The sequence below is a fragment of the Micropterus salmoides genome, unplaced genomic scaffold (assembly GCF_014851395.1).
Source record: "Micropterus salmoides isolate LMB-PRFRI ecotype aquatic unplaced genomic scaffold, ASM1485139v1 Ms_hic_scaffold_10, whole genome shotgun sequence".
NCBI classification, from domain to species: domain Eukaryota; kingdom Metazoa; phylum Chordata; class Actinopteri; order Centrarchiformes; family Centrarchidae; genus Micropterus; species Micropterus salmoides.
Genome location: NW_024040041.1, coordinates 22565226 through 22582375, shown reverse-complemented (window position 1 = coordinate 22582375; position 17150 = coordinate 22565226). Strand labels below are relative to the sequence as shown.

Sequence of the window (17150 nt, the reverse complement as noted above, 5' to 3'; positions counted from 1 at the left end):
TGTTGCTCACGCATCTGATAAGAGTTCCTATCAAAAGTGATCCGCAAGTAATGTAAGCATACTTTGATTTCTTATAAACTAGAAAATCTACACGTATTTTTTTTTTAAAGACTTAAAATTGAAATGCATTTTACTTGTGGGACACCTTGATATATATCTAAATAGGCCAAACTAAGACTGTAGATTGCTTATTAGTCAGTCTGGCGATCCTGAGATAAGTCGTTATACTGAATGCCCAGTACATTTAAAATTGACATTTTATTGATATTTATCTCCCGATCCCGGATAAGCGGATGAAGATGGATGGATGGATGATATTTATCTTTCATCTGTCGGACTCATAGACTGTGGTCGGACTGACGCTGCCCTTACAAATTGCAAGTCGAAGCCATCACGAATTAATTATTAGTAGAAGTCCCAAACTTTAAGTCAGTTTTAAGTATTAATGTATTATTGTCGATTTTTTTGCAAGTACACTGGAATTTATAGCCTACTGAAACTACTCAAATCAAATGAGCGTTAACCTGAGAGTATTTAGAATCATGGGTATTTATTGCACTCCTGTGGCCACATTTAGAAACTGCAACAACTGATTGTTCTCTACAATTTAACTTTCTTCAATGGGAGATACCAATTATAAATAGAGATTTATACCCCATAGGGGTATTCATAGTATGCTATTAATGTTAACAGTATATGTAATACATATTGTTATAAAAAACATACACCCCTACAACATATAGGCTAATTTCAATACAAACATTTGCAAAAGGAAATTAAATATTCAAATTCAAACTGCGTAATTGGCCTGACAATAATGAAGCACATGTTGGAGCTACATATGTATAACAATTATTATTATTACATTTTTTTCAATTTTCAAATTAGTGAAAAAAATAAGACCACTGAAAATGTTTATTAACTATGCGTCTGTCATTTTTAACATATTTAATAGCTGTATTTTCCACCTGAAAAATGTAGGGCAGTAGATTTTAACTGTGAACACCAGAAAACAATGGACATTACAACTTTATGATCACTTGTTGCAGCAAACACAAGTAATAAGAATTACACTCCACCTTTATCTCTAACTAGTGCTGAGGAAGGCACAATATCCCACTGAAACTTTCCAATATCTCCAAAAAAATAAGAACAGCTGTAATCTAGCATCCCAATGGCAGTGTTGAGGTAGTTACTCAAAAAATGCAATGGATTACACATTAGGCCTACTAGTTACTTTTTTTTTTTTAAAGTAATGCCTTACTTTACTACATTACTCACTGCTAATATTTACATTACTTTTGGATCACTGCGTAACATCTCCTGTGATACACAATAACAATATATAGGCTAGTTACACCTCATATATGCTCAGATCAACACAAATCCGTATTACAATGAGGATATGCGATTTCTCTTTTATGCTATTTAATACTACAAAGTGACAACAGAGTTATGAACATCAGCCAGACATTTGTCGGCGCTGCAGAGACCCCTCAGCTGCAGTAGTGCATTTATTATGCTTAATTTTCATCCATCCAGAGAGAACGATCACGAACCGTTCATAGCGCTTAGCGACACAACCCGTACCGGAGAGGGAGAAGGAGGCGGTGGAGCGTTCAAGGCCAGGAGATCGTTCCCTCTGGCTGGATGAAGTCTGACGCTCCGCATGATTCATGATGATAGAGAAGTAGGCTACAGAGATTAATGTCAATAAAGCATGCTGTCAACCCAAAATATCAGATATCATGCTTTTCACCCTGGCTCCCCGTATTTCGCACACGGGGGTCTCTCAAATCGTTTGTCAGTCAACCCATTCCTCCTCGGAGTCAGCACAAGACTACCCAGGCTAAAGAGCCCCGCCACAGGCGCAGTAGAGGGTATCGCATGTCCTTTCGTGAAACAATGTGAAGTAATACCTCCACCCCATGAAAGTAGTCTTTGGCAGCTCTGCAGTTTTTGCATCCTCATGAAATGGCGCTGAGGTCAAAATGAGGTCGGAAAAGTGTTACGCAAACAATCATGAAAAGGGACGTTTGATTTATTTTTCTTCTCCCTTTATGCGGATAGTTCAAGAACCAGCAAGTAACGCGATGATTTTGTTATTAGTAACTATAATGTGATTACTGAATTTATCAACAGTAACGCGTTACATTAATGCGTTACAGACAAAAGTAATCTGATTACAGTATTGCGTTACCCCCAACACTGCCCAATGGCGAAATACTTCTGTTATGCTGCATACCTCAAAGCCTCCATATTATTATAGATTTATTATCAAGTCTACTTTTCTATTTTTTCTTAAATCCACACTTACCTTCAAGAAAGAAGGCACACCTTTTTGGCAAAATATACAATATACAGTAATTCATTAGTTTGTTTATTTTTTGTACACATTATTTAATTTGTTTATTTTTACATTACCCACATAATATAATTGTTACATATAAAATAATTTTTGCTACAAGATCTAGTTAATGAGAGAGAAAAAGAGTTGTCTCTAGAAACAGTATCCGAGAGTGGCAACAGAGCAGAGTGTGGCCTGGAACATAAAACCCTGAAATTATTAGTTTTAGAGAACAGGAGGAATTGAAACCACAAGGCAACACTATTATTATATATACATATTGAATGGAAAAGTTTCCACTTCATCACTGAAGACTCTTTGACATGTCTGTAGTTCTGTCAGTAGCAGATAAGTAGGACAAGACATCATATCAAAGATACTCACTGAAAATGCTCTTTTGTGAACTGTGCCTTTCAGAATCCTAATCTGACCCCACAGTTTAGTGTCTAAGTGGTATCACTCATAAGGTGCATGACCTATTACACCGCATTGACTTATTTGATTCTGTGATGTTAGAGGGAGAAGTGTGAAAACAACTGGGTTGATACTGACATTTGAAGTATTAGTGCTCTGCAGATCTTAACACAGACCACAGGATATGATGTAACACAAGATGTGCATGCCAACTCCAAACTGTGATAACATTTAAAGTTAAAAATAAAACTGTGTGTTTTCTTTTCTTTTTTTTTGGTCTTTGCTATCTGATTGCTCTATTGGCCACCACCTTAAACCTGCTGCTGGTTGCTTATTGGGTGTGACTGTCAGTGTAACCTGAGTGTAACCGGTGAATCCTCCAACTCACAACATTTGATGCATGAAATGGTTTAAAAAAAAAAGAGTCTGCTATGTGTTGTTGAAATTTGTAAGCATTTAGAGTTCTTGATCTCTCCAAAAAATGAAAGTTGAAACGGAAAATTGCAAGATCGTACAGATGACAAGCCTAGTGATGGAAACCAAAACAGATAAAAGATAAAGCCATGTAAATGTTTTGTGTAGTCAGGATGACACAGAAGACTGTTAGTTCCTACAGCTCTAAGGCTGATGTAATGTTGTCTGCTGTTTCTAGTTTCTCAAATGTGAAAATTTGATGCTTTTCTTTGTCATATATGACAGTTAATTGATAGCTTTGGATATTGGACTGTTAAAAAACAAGGCATTTGAAGATGTCAGCTTGGGCTCTGGGCATTTTTCATTATTTAATTATTATTATTATTTTTAGACAAATTGATTAATCAGTGAATAGAGAAAAATAATTGGATTCATCGTTAATGAAAATAACTGTTATTTGTTAACCACTGAATACCGCACAAGTTCAGCTCCTTATGGGACAGCGTCTGTAGCAGGATAGCAGGTTGATGGCAGAGGGAGGAGACATCCCGGCAAACAACAAGTAGTGGGAGGCGGCGTCATTTGGATAGTTTATAATTATTTGTCGTCTGCTTCAGAGATCCTGAGACAGAACCTCCGGGGGGAACAGAGGTAGTCTAGCAACTGGCAAAGCTTGGGCGCCATTCTGTTTCTCTGCCTTCATCTTCACTTCATCATTTACAGAGGGCCACAGATGACTTTTGGAAGAAGCGGCTCGTTTCACGTGACTCTTCAAATGATCATTGAACATTTGATTTTTAAAATGCATTTTATTTGACATCTGTGCATCCTGGGAGCTGCAGCTACACACAGAGGAGGACAAAGACGTCCTTAACACTTTCCAGCTGCTGCGGTGAGTCCTGAACTGTGAGTGTTCACATGTCTTGTCAGTATGATCCACTATTGTTTTTTATTCAGAAGTGTAGACATACACAATTGGTACCAGTGTTTGATGTGTTGAGATTTTGTGGTCAGATGTCAGTATTGACCTTTGGATTCATTTGTTTATGATGTTGACCATGGTTGCTGTGGTTGGAGATGGAGCTAGCTGTTGTGTTGACTGAGAAAACGAGGTGTGTTGATTCTGGATGTTGACCTGCCAATAAATTCCAGCCACTTTCACTTTGCAAGGACACATCTGGTGAACAGTCAAGACCCACATGAATATAAAGTTTATGTCTTAAGTGTTTCTGGATCATTCATTGGTGTAAGTTTTGTGTTGTTATCGCTGTGGTAATTCTAATCATTTCCTTTCCTCTGCTACCAGGGTGTCCTCAGAAGTTTAACAGATTTCATGGAGAAGGCACTAACAGTAGGTCTGACTCTTTTTTTAACACTCTGCGTGGACCTTCCAGAAGCTGGAGGACAGAAGGACAGGACTCATGGCGAGAGCACCCAGAAACGCTCATCACAGTCTTTGGATGCAAAGGCAGGCCGTTGCTCGTACACCTTCATTGTTCCACAGCAAAAACTGACAGGTGCGCTGTGTTTGAACACGCAGTCTGCTACTGCCAACCACTCGGAGGTGGCAGCGCTAAGGGCGGAGCTCAGACGGCAGCAGGAACAGCTGGAGAACCTCCGGAGCCAACTGGAGCAGGAGGGGGCCCTTGCCATGGAGGTGAGAGCTCTGCGCAAAGAGAGTAACAGCATGAATTCGCGCATTGCCCAGCTCTATGCCCAGCTGCTACATGAAGTCATACACAAGAAAGATCAGGCTTTGGAGCAGCGAAGGGTGGATAACCTCCTGCTTAATGCGACAACACAGGTGAGCAGAGAACTGCTGTCCTTGTTGATGTTTGATTTAGCAAAGCTACATCTTTACTGAATCTTTTTCAAACTGTGGTGGAACATCCCAGGCGCTGCAGGTGTCCAGTAACTACAGGGAGCTGGAGAAGAAATATGGAGCCCTTATGTCCATGATGAGCTCCCAGAACCAGTTTATTGCTCGTCTGGAGAATCAGTGCAAGTGCAGAGACTCTCAGAACTCTCTGGTAGGAAACAAACTGTGGTCATGTTGCAAGTTTGTATTGGGTTCTTACACAGTAAATGAGAATGTTGTTTTTGTGTTGGTCTGGACAGGTGACGACTGAACCACCAAACCAAAGCCAGTCTAACGTGCATCCTAATTACAGCTCTGAAGCCAACCAAATGACCAATGATGTTCAAAGGGACCAAAGTGCTCCTCCGGCACAGCAGGAAAAAAAAGTTCATTCCCTCCTCACCACTACAGCCAACACGCCTACAGATCCTCCTTTCATTAGTTTCCGTGCCACAAAGACTCCAGGTACATCAATGTAAAGCATGTCTTTTAGCAGAACTTGATTAGACTTATACGTGTGTGTATAAGCGTATCAGCCTTGTGTCACAGAAATTCAGCTGGAAAGATAAGCAGCAGCCAAAAGAGTCACTGACCCGCTGGTAGGAGCCCTATCTCTTTGGGAATGCCTAAACAATGTCAAACACAGCTTGCAGCTCCTATCAGAACAGACACTTTATAATGAAGACACACTTGTGAACTACACCATTTGTTTTAAATGACACTGCTGTCATTTACTTGCACAACTGGAATGTTTGAAATTACAAAGTAGAAGACTTGAGAAGTTGCTCCAGTCAGCAGTAGCAAAGTGACTCCACCTTTTGTGTGACTCTGACTCACCACTAAAAGGTCTGATGAAAGACGACGTTGCCACATCTTCTGCATGTGAGTATGGCCCACAAATACTTGTCAAGGAAGACCATTAGGCATTATCACTTTGTGTGGGAGATTTTCTGCCATGTATACATTTCCCCCCCTGTGTAGATTCCTATGTTCATCTTATCTCTGTGACATGAGACACTGAACATGTGTTGGGGAAAACATCTTCTTTTCTAACAGCATAAGCTGGAGTTGTTATGTAGTGTTCTTCCTAAAAGTTTGACACGTAAAATAAATCCTCAGAAGCCAGGATCTCTGTTTCAAAGGTTAACTATGAAAAAATAAAAAAATTACAGGTTTATAAGATCCATTCTGTCTTGATTTGGCTCAATGAGAAAACATCTCATAAACTGGCACGGCATTTTGACTATTAACATTAAAACAATGACAACAAAGAATTCCAACATGTTATATATATTATTATGGCTTCTATACCCTCACGTGGTTGCATATAATTTTCTCCCATCTCAGGGCCGTGGAGGGACTGCCAACATGTGCTTGAATCAGGTGAGACCACCAGTGGGATCTACCTGCTCCGTCCTCAGAGTGCCAACCGCCTCCTGCAGGCCTGGTGTGATCAGAGTCTGGCTCAGGGAGGGTGGACGGTCATTCAGAGGAGACAGGATGGGTCGGTCAACTTCTTCAGGACTTGGGAGCAGTATAAAGTGATTACACACACACACACACACACACACACACCAGTCTACACCCATGCTAGTAGTGCTTTGTGCTAAATGCTAACATCGGCGTGCTAACATGCTCACAATGAAGATGCTTATATTTTAGCAGGTATAACATTTACCATGTTCACCATCTTAATATAGCATGCTAACATTTGATAATTAGCACAAATCTATGGCTGATGGGAATGTCAATAGTTTTGCAGGTATTTGGTCATAAACTAAAGTATTGGACAAAACATTTTTAAATGCCAAATACCAAGAGGTTAAACTGAGACCTTTTAACTGTGTTCTGTGATCGGGCTAATCATCGTCTCATTCATTTGGGTTTTGTCTCTTTGATTTTACCTTAAGGGCAGTACAGAAGAACACGGTCCAAGTTGTCAGGAATCCCCTTTAAACATGCTTCCTCTTCAATACTAAAGTCAACAGCAAACAAAGTGTCAGAGCATCGTTTTGACATTAGAGCGAGATTAGATTGGCTCATCTCACACTTTCAGCAGATTTTTCTGAGCTGGATTTTTTCATAAATTGCTCTATTGGATCAGGAACAAACGTACCAACTAATGATTAGAATAGTTCAACTAAACGATTAATCGACTTATGATTGCAGCTCCAGAGTGTATGTACTATGTGCCTGCAGCATGATGTTCAACAGCTGCCAGAGTATACAGCACACACTGCTGAGAAGGAGTAGAAGGGGTGGGAGGAAAAGAGAGGGATATTTAAAGTAAGAGTGGACATGTGGGAACCTCATAGTCGTGGCAGGAAGGGAGTCTTATCTGTTGTCTCCAGGGGGAGGCATAGTCTGAAAGGTGCTGTATCATTTCTGGCATTGCCAGTTCTAGAGCCATGTGGCTAGCATAGCAAAAAAAAAAAAAAGAGGAATTCATATAAGTGAACTGCATAAAATGAAAACATTTTCTCAGATTAAACTGGTGTGTTTGTGTATTGCAGCAAGGCTTTGGGAACCTGGATGGAGAGTACTGGCTCGGGCTGGAACACCTCTACTGGATGACGAAACAGGCCCAATATAAGCTACGAGTGGATCTGGAGGACTGGCAGGGCCGGCAGGTTTTTGCTGAGTATGACAGCTTCCACCTGGAACCAGAAAGTGACTGGTATCGACTGCGGTTAGGACAATACCATGGCAATGCAGGGGACTCCCTCTCGTGGCACAACAACAAAGCCTTCACCACTCTGGATCGGGACAAGGACAGCTATACAGGTCTGCTTGCCCCTTGGTTTATCAGCTCTCTGCTGGTATTTTGGCCTTTTCTGTTAATAAGCCTGTCCTTCTGTTGTGTCACCAGGTAACTGTGCTCATTACCAGAAAGGAGGCTGGTGGTACCACATGTGTGCCCACTCCAATCTAAATGGTGTGTGGTATCGGGGTGGACACTATCGCAGCCGCTACCAGGATGGCGTCTACTGGGCAGAGTTCCACGGAGGGTCCTATTCTCTCAAACGAGTTTCTATGATGATAAAACCCACATAAAATAGTTGCATTATGAACTTGTGAGAATAAAACATAGTGATGATGATGTAGACATATGTAGAGGGCCTTAAGAACATGTTTTGGTGTTAACCCTGCACAGTGTTGAGCCAGTGTGTCTGTTTAATGAAAAAAAGTTTTACTTGTTGATTAGAGACCAGTCAGAGAGAGATAGTCTGTACATTTGTAAAGACTGTTAGTGTACTGTGAGTGAGTGTCTGTCCTTTGTGTTGTAATATCCTGACAAAATATTATGTTTTCCAATTTGTAATGTACTTTTTAATAAAATTATGCCAAATTAGATCCTTTATGACAATTTTTAATACTTTAGAAAATGTTAAGATACAATGAACAATTACACAAAATATGGGTGGAGATGAGTATTTCATGTACTGTTGCTCAATGAAGATCTAGACTGTGGCTATGGCATCATAAATCCGCTTTAGAGGGAGTTTCCTGTTCACTTGGGCGTTGAATTTCCCCTTATCTACAGTACCTTCTTATTTTCTCTCTTGCTTGTGTAACTGTCAGCAGCAGGTCATCATCTTCAGTTCTGAGCCAGGATTCATCATTATCCAGGTATTGAACCTGGACATCCGCTGGACGATCCTGAAACACATCGGCAATCTACCTCCCATCTCCCTCCTCCCACGTGCTGATCAAGCATGCTGCCTCTCAGGATGTTGGGCCACCTAATGTTCATGTTTTTACTGTGTGGTGAGTGCTAATGATGCTCTACAGTAGCTCTGTGTGGGTCTTAAATGTTAAGCAAAGAAGCTAAGAATAAAACATGAAAATACTGGTCATATCTTGCTTGCTTGTAGTTTCGATAGCTCCAGGTGTTACTAGATACTTACTACAAAACCAAACGGAAACATGTATATTAGATAATTGTGTTTTATAAAATAATACAGTTCTTTTGAGTTTGAGCTGTTAGAGGTAATAAATACAAAGGAGATCAAGAAAAAAGGAATTTGTCATGTATGTAGCCGTTGACTTTTTAACAGAATAAAGTGAAACAGATAAAAAAAAGTGTTACTTTAAATGTAAATAAAACAAATGGGATTTTAAGTGGGGCAGGTAGGTTTTATAATTTTTGAGGTGAAAACTTCTATATTGTCAGCACAGATAGTTTACAGAGTAGGCTAAAGTACTTGAAGTGAATTTCTATCTGTTTTTTGTTTTTTTATAGATATAGTATGAGGTGCTGGATACCATGTTGTGACAGACAGATTTTACTTTAACAATAGAGTATTAATATACTCCTTTCTCTGTTTTATTATTTATTTAAATATGTATTGATTTGTCACCGGGCCGGACAGGGGGCACAAATAGTGAAGGGTGGCACAAACACCACACAAACAGATACCACAGAGAAAGGACAACACCCTCAAGAGAACGGGGATGGGGACAACAGGAAATTGCAGAAGCAAACACCAATTGCGGAAAGAGAGGACGGAGAAACAAAACAAACAAACAAACGAACAAAAACAAATAAATCCCAATAAACAGCTGACATAAGAAAACAACTGAGGGAGAAATGAAAAGGAGAAACAGTGCAAAATAAATAAACAACACTGCACAGCCATGAGAGCTGGAACAATTAATTTAAATAATAATAATAATAATAATCCTTATTTGTAGAGCACTTTTCAAAAACAAGTTACAAAGTGTTTTAACAAGTGTAAAGAATAATACAAAAAAAACAAGATAAGAGCATGAAAGATTAATATAAAATTAGTAAAATACAATAAAATAAAAGGGATAAAATAAAGTCAAATAAGATCGGGAAAGGCTCTCCTATAAAAGTATGTTTTAAGAAGTGACTTAAAAGAGTTCACTGACTCAGCCGACCTGATTTCCTCAGGCAGGCTGTTCCAGAGCCTCGGGGCCCTGACAGCAAACGCTCTGTCCCCTTTAGTTTTCAGTCGAGACTCTGGAACAGACAACAGACCTCTGCCCGAGGATCTCAAGGTACGTGCTGGTGCGTATGGGACTAAAAGGTCAGAAATATAACAAGGCGAGAGGCCATGAAGAGCTTTAAAAGTGATGAATAGAATTTTAAAGTCAATTCTAAAACATTCTGGGAGCCAGTGTAATGCAGCTAAAATAGGAGTAATGTGGTCATATTTTTTTGTTCTGGTTAAAAGCCTGGCAGCTGAGTTCTGGACAGTCTGGAGTCGATCAATAGATTTTTTGGTTAAACAGGTGAAAAGGCTAGTAACTTAATGAAAAGCATAAAGAATAATTCTACCTGTGACAACCAGGGACAACCTAAATTTGTTTGTGTGTGTGTATGTGTCTGTCTGTATGTGGCTATATGTCTGAGTGTGTGTATGTGCATAAGCCTATTATAGAATATAGTAGTTAGTGACAGTGGGACGCCAAAACCGCGCTGTACCGACCCCAGCGACAGGAAAGCAAGAACCCCAGTTTTCAGTAGGGGTGGAAGAAAAAAAAAAGACTCCCAGACGCACCGCAACGCGAATGCGAAGACCCAAAAAAATAAAAGTCCAATAAAAGTCCGCTGTCCCACCAAAACCCTGAAAATTGAAGGCTGACAGCGTCAGCTAACAATCGACGATCGCCCTACAGTCGCACCGCAGCCTCCTGAACAGCAACCGAATCAACCCGTGAGGTTCCCAGAGACCCACATAAAGCGTAAAGGACCAACCCAATGCCGACGGAATGCAAAAGGTGGAACCCGCAGAAGCGCAGCACCCTGATCGACCGCGGCGCGCACACAACATCAAGATACATCGACAATCGCCCTACAATCGTAGTGCAGTTTTACTTTTTGAAATCCCAAAAGAAGAAGTCTATCTCAAGAGACTATCCCACTACAGGTTAAATCAGAAATCTTATCTTCATTTTTAGCATTACTATATATAGGGGGATCATATTTGTTACTTAGTGTTTACAATTTTCTCAAATAGACCAGGTGCAGTTTATCTTTCAGTTATAATACCTACATGTATGTGTCAGTGCTGATCTTATTACTGGAAGCATGACAGCACGCCATGAGCTAGAATTGTATTGTATTGTAAGGGTTTTAAGGGCTGCAACTATATAAATACATAAATAATTAAATAAAATGTATTTATTTCCCTGCAGCAAGTTACACTCTGGGTAAATGAAAGTATATAATACAAAATACAACTATAAAAACATACATGTGTGAATAAATCAACAAGTAAATAAAATAATATGAGTGTAAATTTAAAGATCTAATATTCATATATTTAATGTCCAATTTAATTTGTGGTTTATTTTATTTATGGTGAAAATTCTATAACAAATTTATTTATTTATTTAAGTATTTGATTATATACATTAATGTTCATTTATTTACCCTCCATTAACCCTTAAAACCCTCCATAGCATTAAACCTTAAAAGTTATATCCATTAGCTATCTGAGCCACAAGTATAGTAAAGTCTGCTTTTAATGTGCAATAAAAACATACCATTTGTCTATCCACAGATGCAGAAAATATGTGCCCAATTGAGCTCGATCCTCCTGTGGTTATAGGAGAATATGGACGTTCAGTCTTGGTAAACTGCTCCAGCGCAACTGATGATCATGATGGGATATACTGGATCCAGACTGGAAAACCACAGCCTGAAATGGAATTAGAACATAATTTTGTCAACTGGCCTATTTCACTGTCAGACTGGAATGTAACGGCTGAGTGCAAAATACAGCTGCCGTACCAGACATGCAGCAAAGAACTTGAACTCATTGTATACAGTAAGTTTAATTTCAAAGGAATATTACAGACCAGAAAACATATAAAAAACATAATCCTCGTAAATCCACATAAATCCAATATCTCATTTTGTTTGGAATCCATAGATGGTCAACATCTTTAATAGTACATTTTATTTATAGGTGTTATCTGAACACTCAAGGTAACCTCACAAAACATAATAAAACAGTAAAGCAATAAATCGATAATTTTAACTATAATTACAAAGCATAAAATCAGGGTACATAACAATTGGAAACAACGATTGCTGTGACCTGATAAATAGTGATCACGTGGGATATGCCATTTTAAAAAGATGTGTTTTCAGGCGGGATTTACAAATGGAAAGCGAGTCAATGTTACAGATGTCTGGAAGAGAGTTCCAGAGACGAGGGGCAGAGCGGCTGAAGGCTCTGAACCCCATGGTGGTCAAACGAGGTACAGTGAGGTAAATAGAAGAAGAAGACCTAAGAGTACGGGTGGGTGTGTTAATAGGAAGGAGGTCAGTGAGGTACAGAGGAGCGAGCATATCTTTCTTACTTCCTAACCTTTATTTAACAAGGAAGTCACATTGAGATTTAAACCTTATTAACAAGTGAGACATAGACTAGGGATATTATAATGTATTTTTCTCCTAAAAATGTTCCCTTACTTTATTTACAGAGACTCCAGATATTGTGTCAGCCTCTGCCAGGAATCCTGGTCCGATGGTGGAGGGCACAGACTTCCTGCTGGAGTGTGACATCATCAGTGTGGCTCCTGTGCAGAAGCTCAAAGTGAAGTGGTACAGAGGAAATAAAACTGTGCTCACAGAAATGTTTAAAGACACCAGAGTGGCCCCAGTCAATGTGTCTTCCGTCTTGAGAGTCACTCCTGTGAGAGATTACAACACATCAATTTTCAGATGTGAGGCTGAGCTGCACTTCGGGCCAAAAGGGCCAGAGCTCACCCCTACATCCTCATTGCCTTACATTGCGGTTGTGCATTGTGAGTTTTCCACTGAACTATTTATTGTTGTATTTTTTAACTTGATAAAAAATCCACTGCTTAAATAATTTTTGTACTAATTTATGCTGATCTCTATAGATAAGCCACAGATCCAAGCTTGTCCAGGGCATTACACTGGTGTGGAGAATGAGTTCCGTATAGACACGTTGTCCTGTCAAGCTGATGGGAACCCTGCACCCACTGTTCAGTGGTACTATCAGGGAGAACCGATCAAAGCATCTGAGCCCCTCACCAGGACTCACTCTGGAAAGTACACAGCTGAATTTGAAAATTACCTTGGCAAGAGCAACACTTCTGTTGATATCACAATTGAATGTGAGTGCATCAGACTTGCTAAATTGTACATTTCATTACAATATAGATAAACATGATATTTTACATGAGAGCCATGCACCGTATTTAAGTGTGAAATGAGTTTATATTTCTTTTGCCATTATTTATTCTATTAAGTATTTTGTTCACAGATAGCCCTTCGTTTACCTGTAATGATAGATATGAGGTTGAAGAGCATGGTAAACTCCAAACTGACTGTGAACCAAAGGGAATTCCTAAGCCTGTCGTCACCTGGTTTAAAGATGGAAAAATGATGGCTTCCCCACACTGGACAAAGAATGATAGTGGAGAATACTTACTTACAGTAACCAACAAACATGGAACAGCCAATCACACCCTATATATTGATGTTCTGTGTAAGTTGTATTGTTTGAGATTAGTCTTTGTATGTTTTTTGTTGACAGTTTGGGATTATACATACATTTATAAATAAACTGCAGCATATTCTTCTTATTAAATCTCACCTTCTTCTCCACAGATGCCCCTGTGTTCAAGGAGGGAAATTACAGTAAGGAGGTAACCCAGGGTGAAAATGTGACTTTTCACTGCCATGCTGATGGGAACCCTACTCCTAAAATCCAGTGGAATTACACCGATGCAGGGAATGTGAGGGTGACCACTGGGGGGCACCAGACGAATATCAGCATCACAGGAGCCACGTCTACCAATGCTGGTGTTTACATCTGTGTTGCCTCCAACAGTGTTGGACATGTGACAAGATCTGTCACACTGATAATGAAAGGTATTACTATTGACTATGTGCAGAACAGTGAAGTGGTAACTGATGTTAAAGTTGCCATACATAGTTTGTAGGAAAAATAAACATCTATGGCATCAAGAAGTTCGCTTTCAATTTATGTTGTTTTGTCTTGTTTGTCTTACAGGTCAAACTATTGCAGGCCTCTCACTGCTCATTTGGGGGTTGATATTGCTCATTGGCATCCTCCTCCTCCTCCTCCTCATAATCATCATCATCATCATCGTGATCTGTTTCAACAGCCGCTCGAAAAAACAGGGACAATATAGTTTTGTCCCTGACAAAGCCAAAGATGGTTCAGGTATCCCCATGACTACTCAGTCTAATAGAGTGCAATCTTAGGATATGTTTTCAATTGCTGAATAGGTAAGATTAAATCATCTTGTGGACTGAAACTTTGATCAGGTATGTCATTTTTCTTGCATGGCAAGAATGACTTGTAAAACTTGTATTTAGTGTGAGAGCTGCAGCTCTCACACTTTTGTTCTTTTCGCTCTTTATTATTATTATTATTATTATTATTATTATCATTTATTCCGCTGTTTTTTGGCATCTAACTAGTCCTGTACCGTTTGTCCTACAAACTTGGTTTCAACTTCAAATTGTAAATCTTCTTCATGAGATGGGTGCGATTACCTGTGTTGCTGATATCTGTAATGGTTGATTTTATATTAATATTTTTATGCATTTTAAAATGACTGTGTTCCTATGAAGGGAAGGCTTTCAAGTTTCTTTTTCAATCATGTCTTCTGACAAAAAAATGGCTCCTAAGCACCAATAGAAGGCATGTTTTGCTCTGTGATGGCTACTCCGCTGTTGAAGAATAAAATAAATGAACAGCCAAAGAATTGTGCTGTGAAAGACTTAATAGCTTGATAACTCAATAGCCGTGATGGCGCAATGGATAAGATACCTGCCTTTGGTGTGAGAGGCCCGGGTTCAAGTCGCTTTGGATAAAAGCGTCAGATAAATGTATGTTTATTTATTTTATTCTTCAACAGTGCAGTAGCCATCACAGAAGATATGTTTATAAGCAAAACATGCCTTATATTGGTGCTTAGGAGACCTTTTTTTTTGTCAGAATAAGACATGATTGACAAAGAAACTTGAAAGCCTTCCCTTCACAGTGTATCTGAGTAGTCAGGTGGTGGAGGTCTTGCTCCGGATCCAGAGATTGATGGACAAAACCCTGCTCACAGCACGTTAACCAAACTTAACACATATGTTTGCTGAACAAGTGTGCAGCACATCACTGAGTCTCTTAGCTGATGGAGCTGCACATTGCACCGACAGCGATAGCAATCGTAAAAAATAGCTGGCAGCTCTCACACGCATTTTCTTAAGGAAATACACATTCTAGTTTAGGTCTGGTATGATCCTAGGTTCACACCAGTGAGGACAGATGTAAAAATGCCTTTATGAGGGAGAGTTACTGATTAGGACCTTCTTTTAATTCTCAATAAAGTTACACAAAAGCACATGTCAATATATTGTGCATCTATACCCTTCATTGCTTACATACATAATTTAAAATTGGTTTGACATGTTTTGCTTTCACTCTGTAGCCTTGATTATTGTCAGTGCCTGAGTTTGCATTTTAATCCTCTTGACATGTTTGGTGTGTTAAAAAAACAGAATTGTTGGTCATATAAAAACATGTAGGCTTTATATAACATTATTGTACAGTATATAATAAAACTGGAAAAAACAGGACTGGGTGACTAACTGAGGAACTGTATTGTTATTATTATTATATGTGATGCAATCTCCAGCTCTTAACTGAGTCATTCATGAATTGAAAAACTATATGTGAATTGGTATACTGTATCTGCCAGCATCAATTCATGTATTTATCAGTTCTTGAGGACGTAATGTGTGATGATTGATGATGAACTGATCCATGTGGGGGGTGTAAGGATATGTCAGGGCAGCACAAAGCGGACACACAAAACTCACAAGTTTTACCACATGGCGTTATAAGAATGCTAAGTGTTTTCTGGAACAGTTTTGAAGTTGATACGGTCAACCCGCTAGGAGTAGTCCATCACAGTGTAAAATGTGGAATTTCCTGTTGCCATCAGGTGGCGCTATGACTTTGAGTGAACACTGGCATATGGATGTGTTCAGAGCAGAACTCTGATTATACATTTCAAATTTGGTACAGATGTGAGCATATACACTGAAGTTATAACAACTTCCTGTTTCATTGCGAATCATCAATTTTTGATGCCACTGGCATGCTTGTCGACAAAACTCACTGTTTGTACAAACTCAACGGGTTTAGACTGCAGAGAGAAAATCGGATTTATTCTCCAGGAAGACTTTGTTAAAGTACGAAGTGTGTAAATTGCATCGGGCATCATTCCAAGAGGCTTTTTTGATGCATCAACCCCAGAAATTTTGTACACGTAGGTGAAACTTTGGCCTGGAGCTGCTCTGTAGGGGGCACTAGCAAACCATATTGTCCTTGCCCATGTGTGAGACCATAGACTGTATATAAGAAATGGATGTAGTCACCGTGACGTCACCAGTTGGTTTGTGGACTGCCGTTTTGAAGCCTGAAGTTTGGCCGATAGGGCCCCGCCATGTCAAGTTTTTGCAACCAGGAAGTGCCCGGAAGTGACGATACGGCGGAGCTAACGGCTGTGTGCTAAGCTAGCGAGCTTGCTTAGCTAGGTGCAACTGTAACTCACGTTAACTGTCATTTTAACTAGGCTGATAACTTTGTCTAACGAACAACAGTCTTAAAACTAAATGTACTCACCAGAGAAAGTGAACAGCCAACTCCTAATAAGCTTTTTCAACGGCGCTGGTTAATTTTACAGTGTCGAGGGTACAAGTCGGCTCTAGCCTGATTGACAGGTCGCTATGGTAACAACTTGTCAATCATAGATAATCCTGCCCTGAAACATACTCTGCTTTTTGGTCTATTTTAAAATAAATGGGACCATAATTTACTAAATGAACATCATTTTGTATTGAAGACTTGAAACTTGCGACTGAGACCATAAACTCATCAGGAAAGTGTTTACTGGGGTAATTATTCAGCTAAGAAGTAGGGTCATTTTCCAATTATTTCTAATGGAGCCGGACTTCTTTTTCAAACCAGAAGAGTCGCCCCCTGCTGGATTTTCAATAGAATGCAGTCCAACGAAGGTTAAAATGAAGGGCAACTGGACTTGGTTGAAGCTACTGGAAGACGTTTCGTCCCTCATCCAAAG

The 17150-nt window shown here is 39.5% G+C and overlaps 2 protein-coding genes across 3 annotated transcripts; both read left to right on the top strand.

The window, feature by feature from the left end:
- The first annotated feature begins 3791 nt into the window (after positions 1 to 3791).
- Positions 3792 to 8387, top strand: angptl6 (angiopoietin-like 6). 2 transcript variants are annotated; one of them, XM_038702610.1, is made up of 7 exons: positions 3792 to 4081; positions 4482 to 4979; positions 5071 to 5205; positions 5294 to 5498; positions 6381 to 6574; positions 7547 to 7817; positions 7903 to 8387. In XM_038702610.1, exons 2-7 carry the CDS (start codon positions 4509 to 4511, stop codon positions 8085 to 8087), a joined length of 1461 nt encoding a protein of 486 aa, XP_038558538.1. In that variant the 5' UTR covers positions 3792 to 4081; positions 4482 to 4508; the 3' UTR covers positions 8088 to 8387. The 2 variants fall into 2 exon arrangements, with proteins under 2 accessions (XP_038558538.1, XP_038558529.1); XM_038702601.1 differs by having other exon boundaries at positions 3793 to 4067.
- A 123-nt stretch (positions 8388 to 8510) lies between these two features.
- Positions 8511 to 15658, top strand: icam5 (intercellular adhesion molecule 5). The gene is made up of 7 exons (XM_038702590.1): positions 8511 to 8801; positions 11567 to 11833; positions 12495 to 12818; positions 12918 to 13154; positions 13304 to 13528; positions 13651 to 13914; positions 14057 to 15658. Exons 1-7 carry the CDS (start codon positions 8750 to 8752, stop codon positions 14269 to 14271), a joined length of 1584 nt encoding a protein of 527 aa, XP_038558518.1. The 5' UTR covers positions 8511 to 8749; the 3' UTR covers positions 14272 to 15658.
- Positions 15659 to 17150: the final 1492 nt, after the last annotated feature.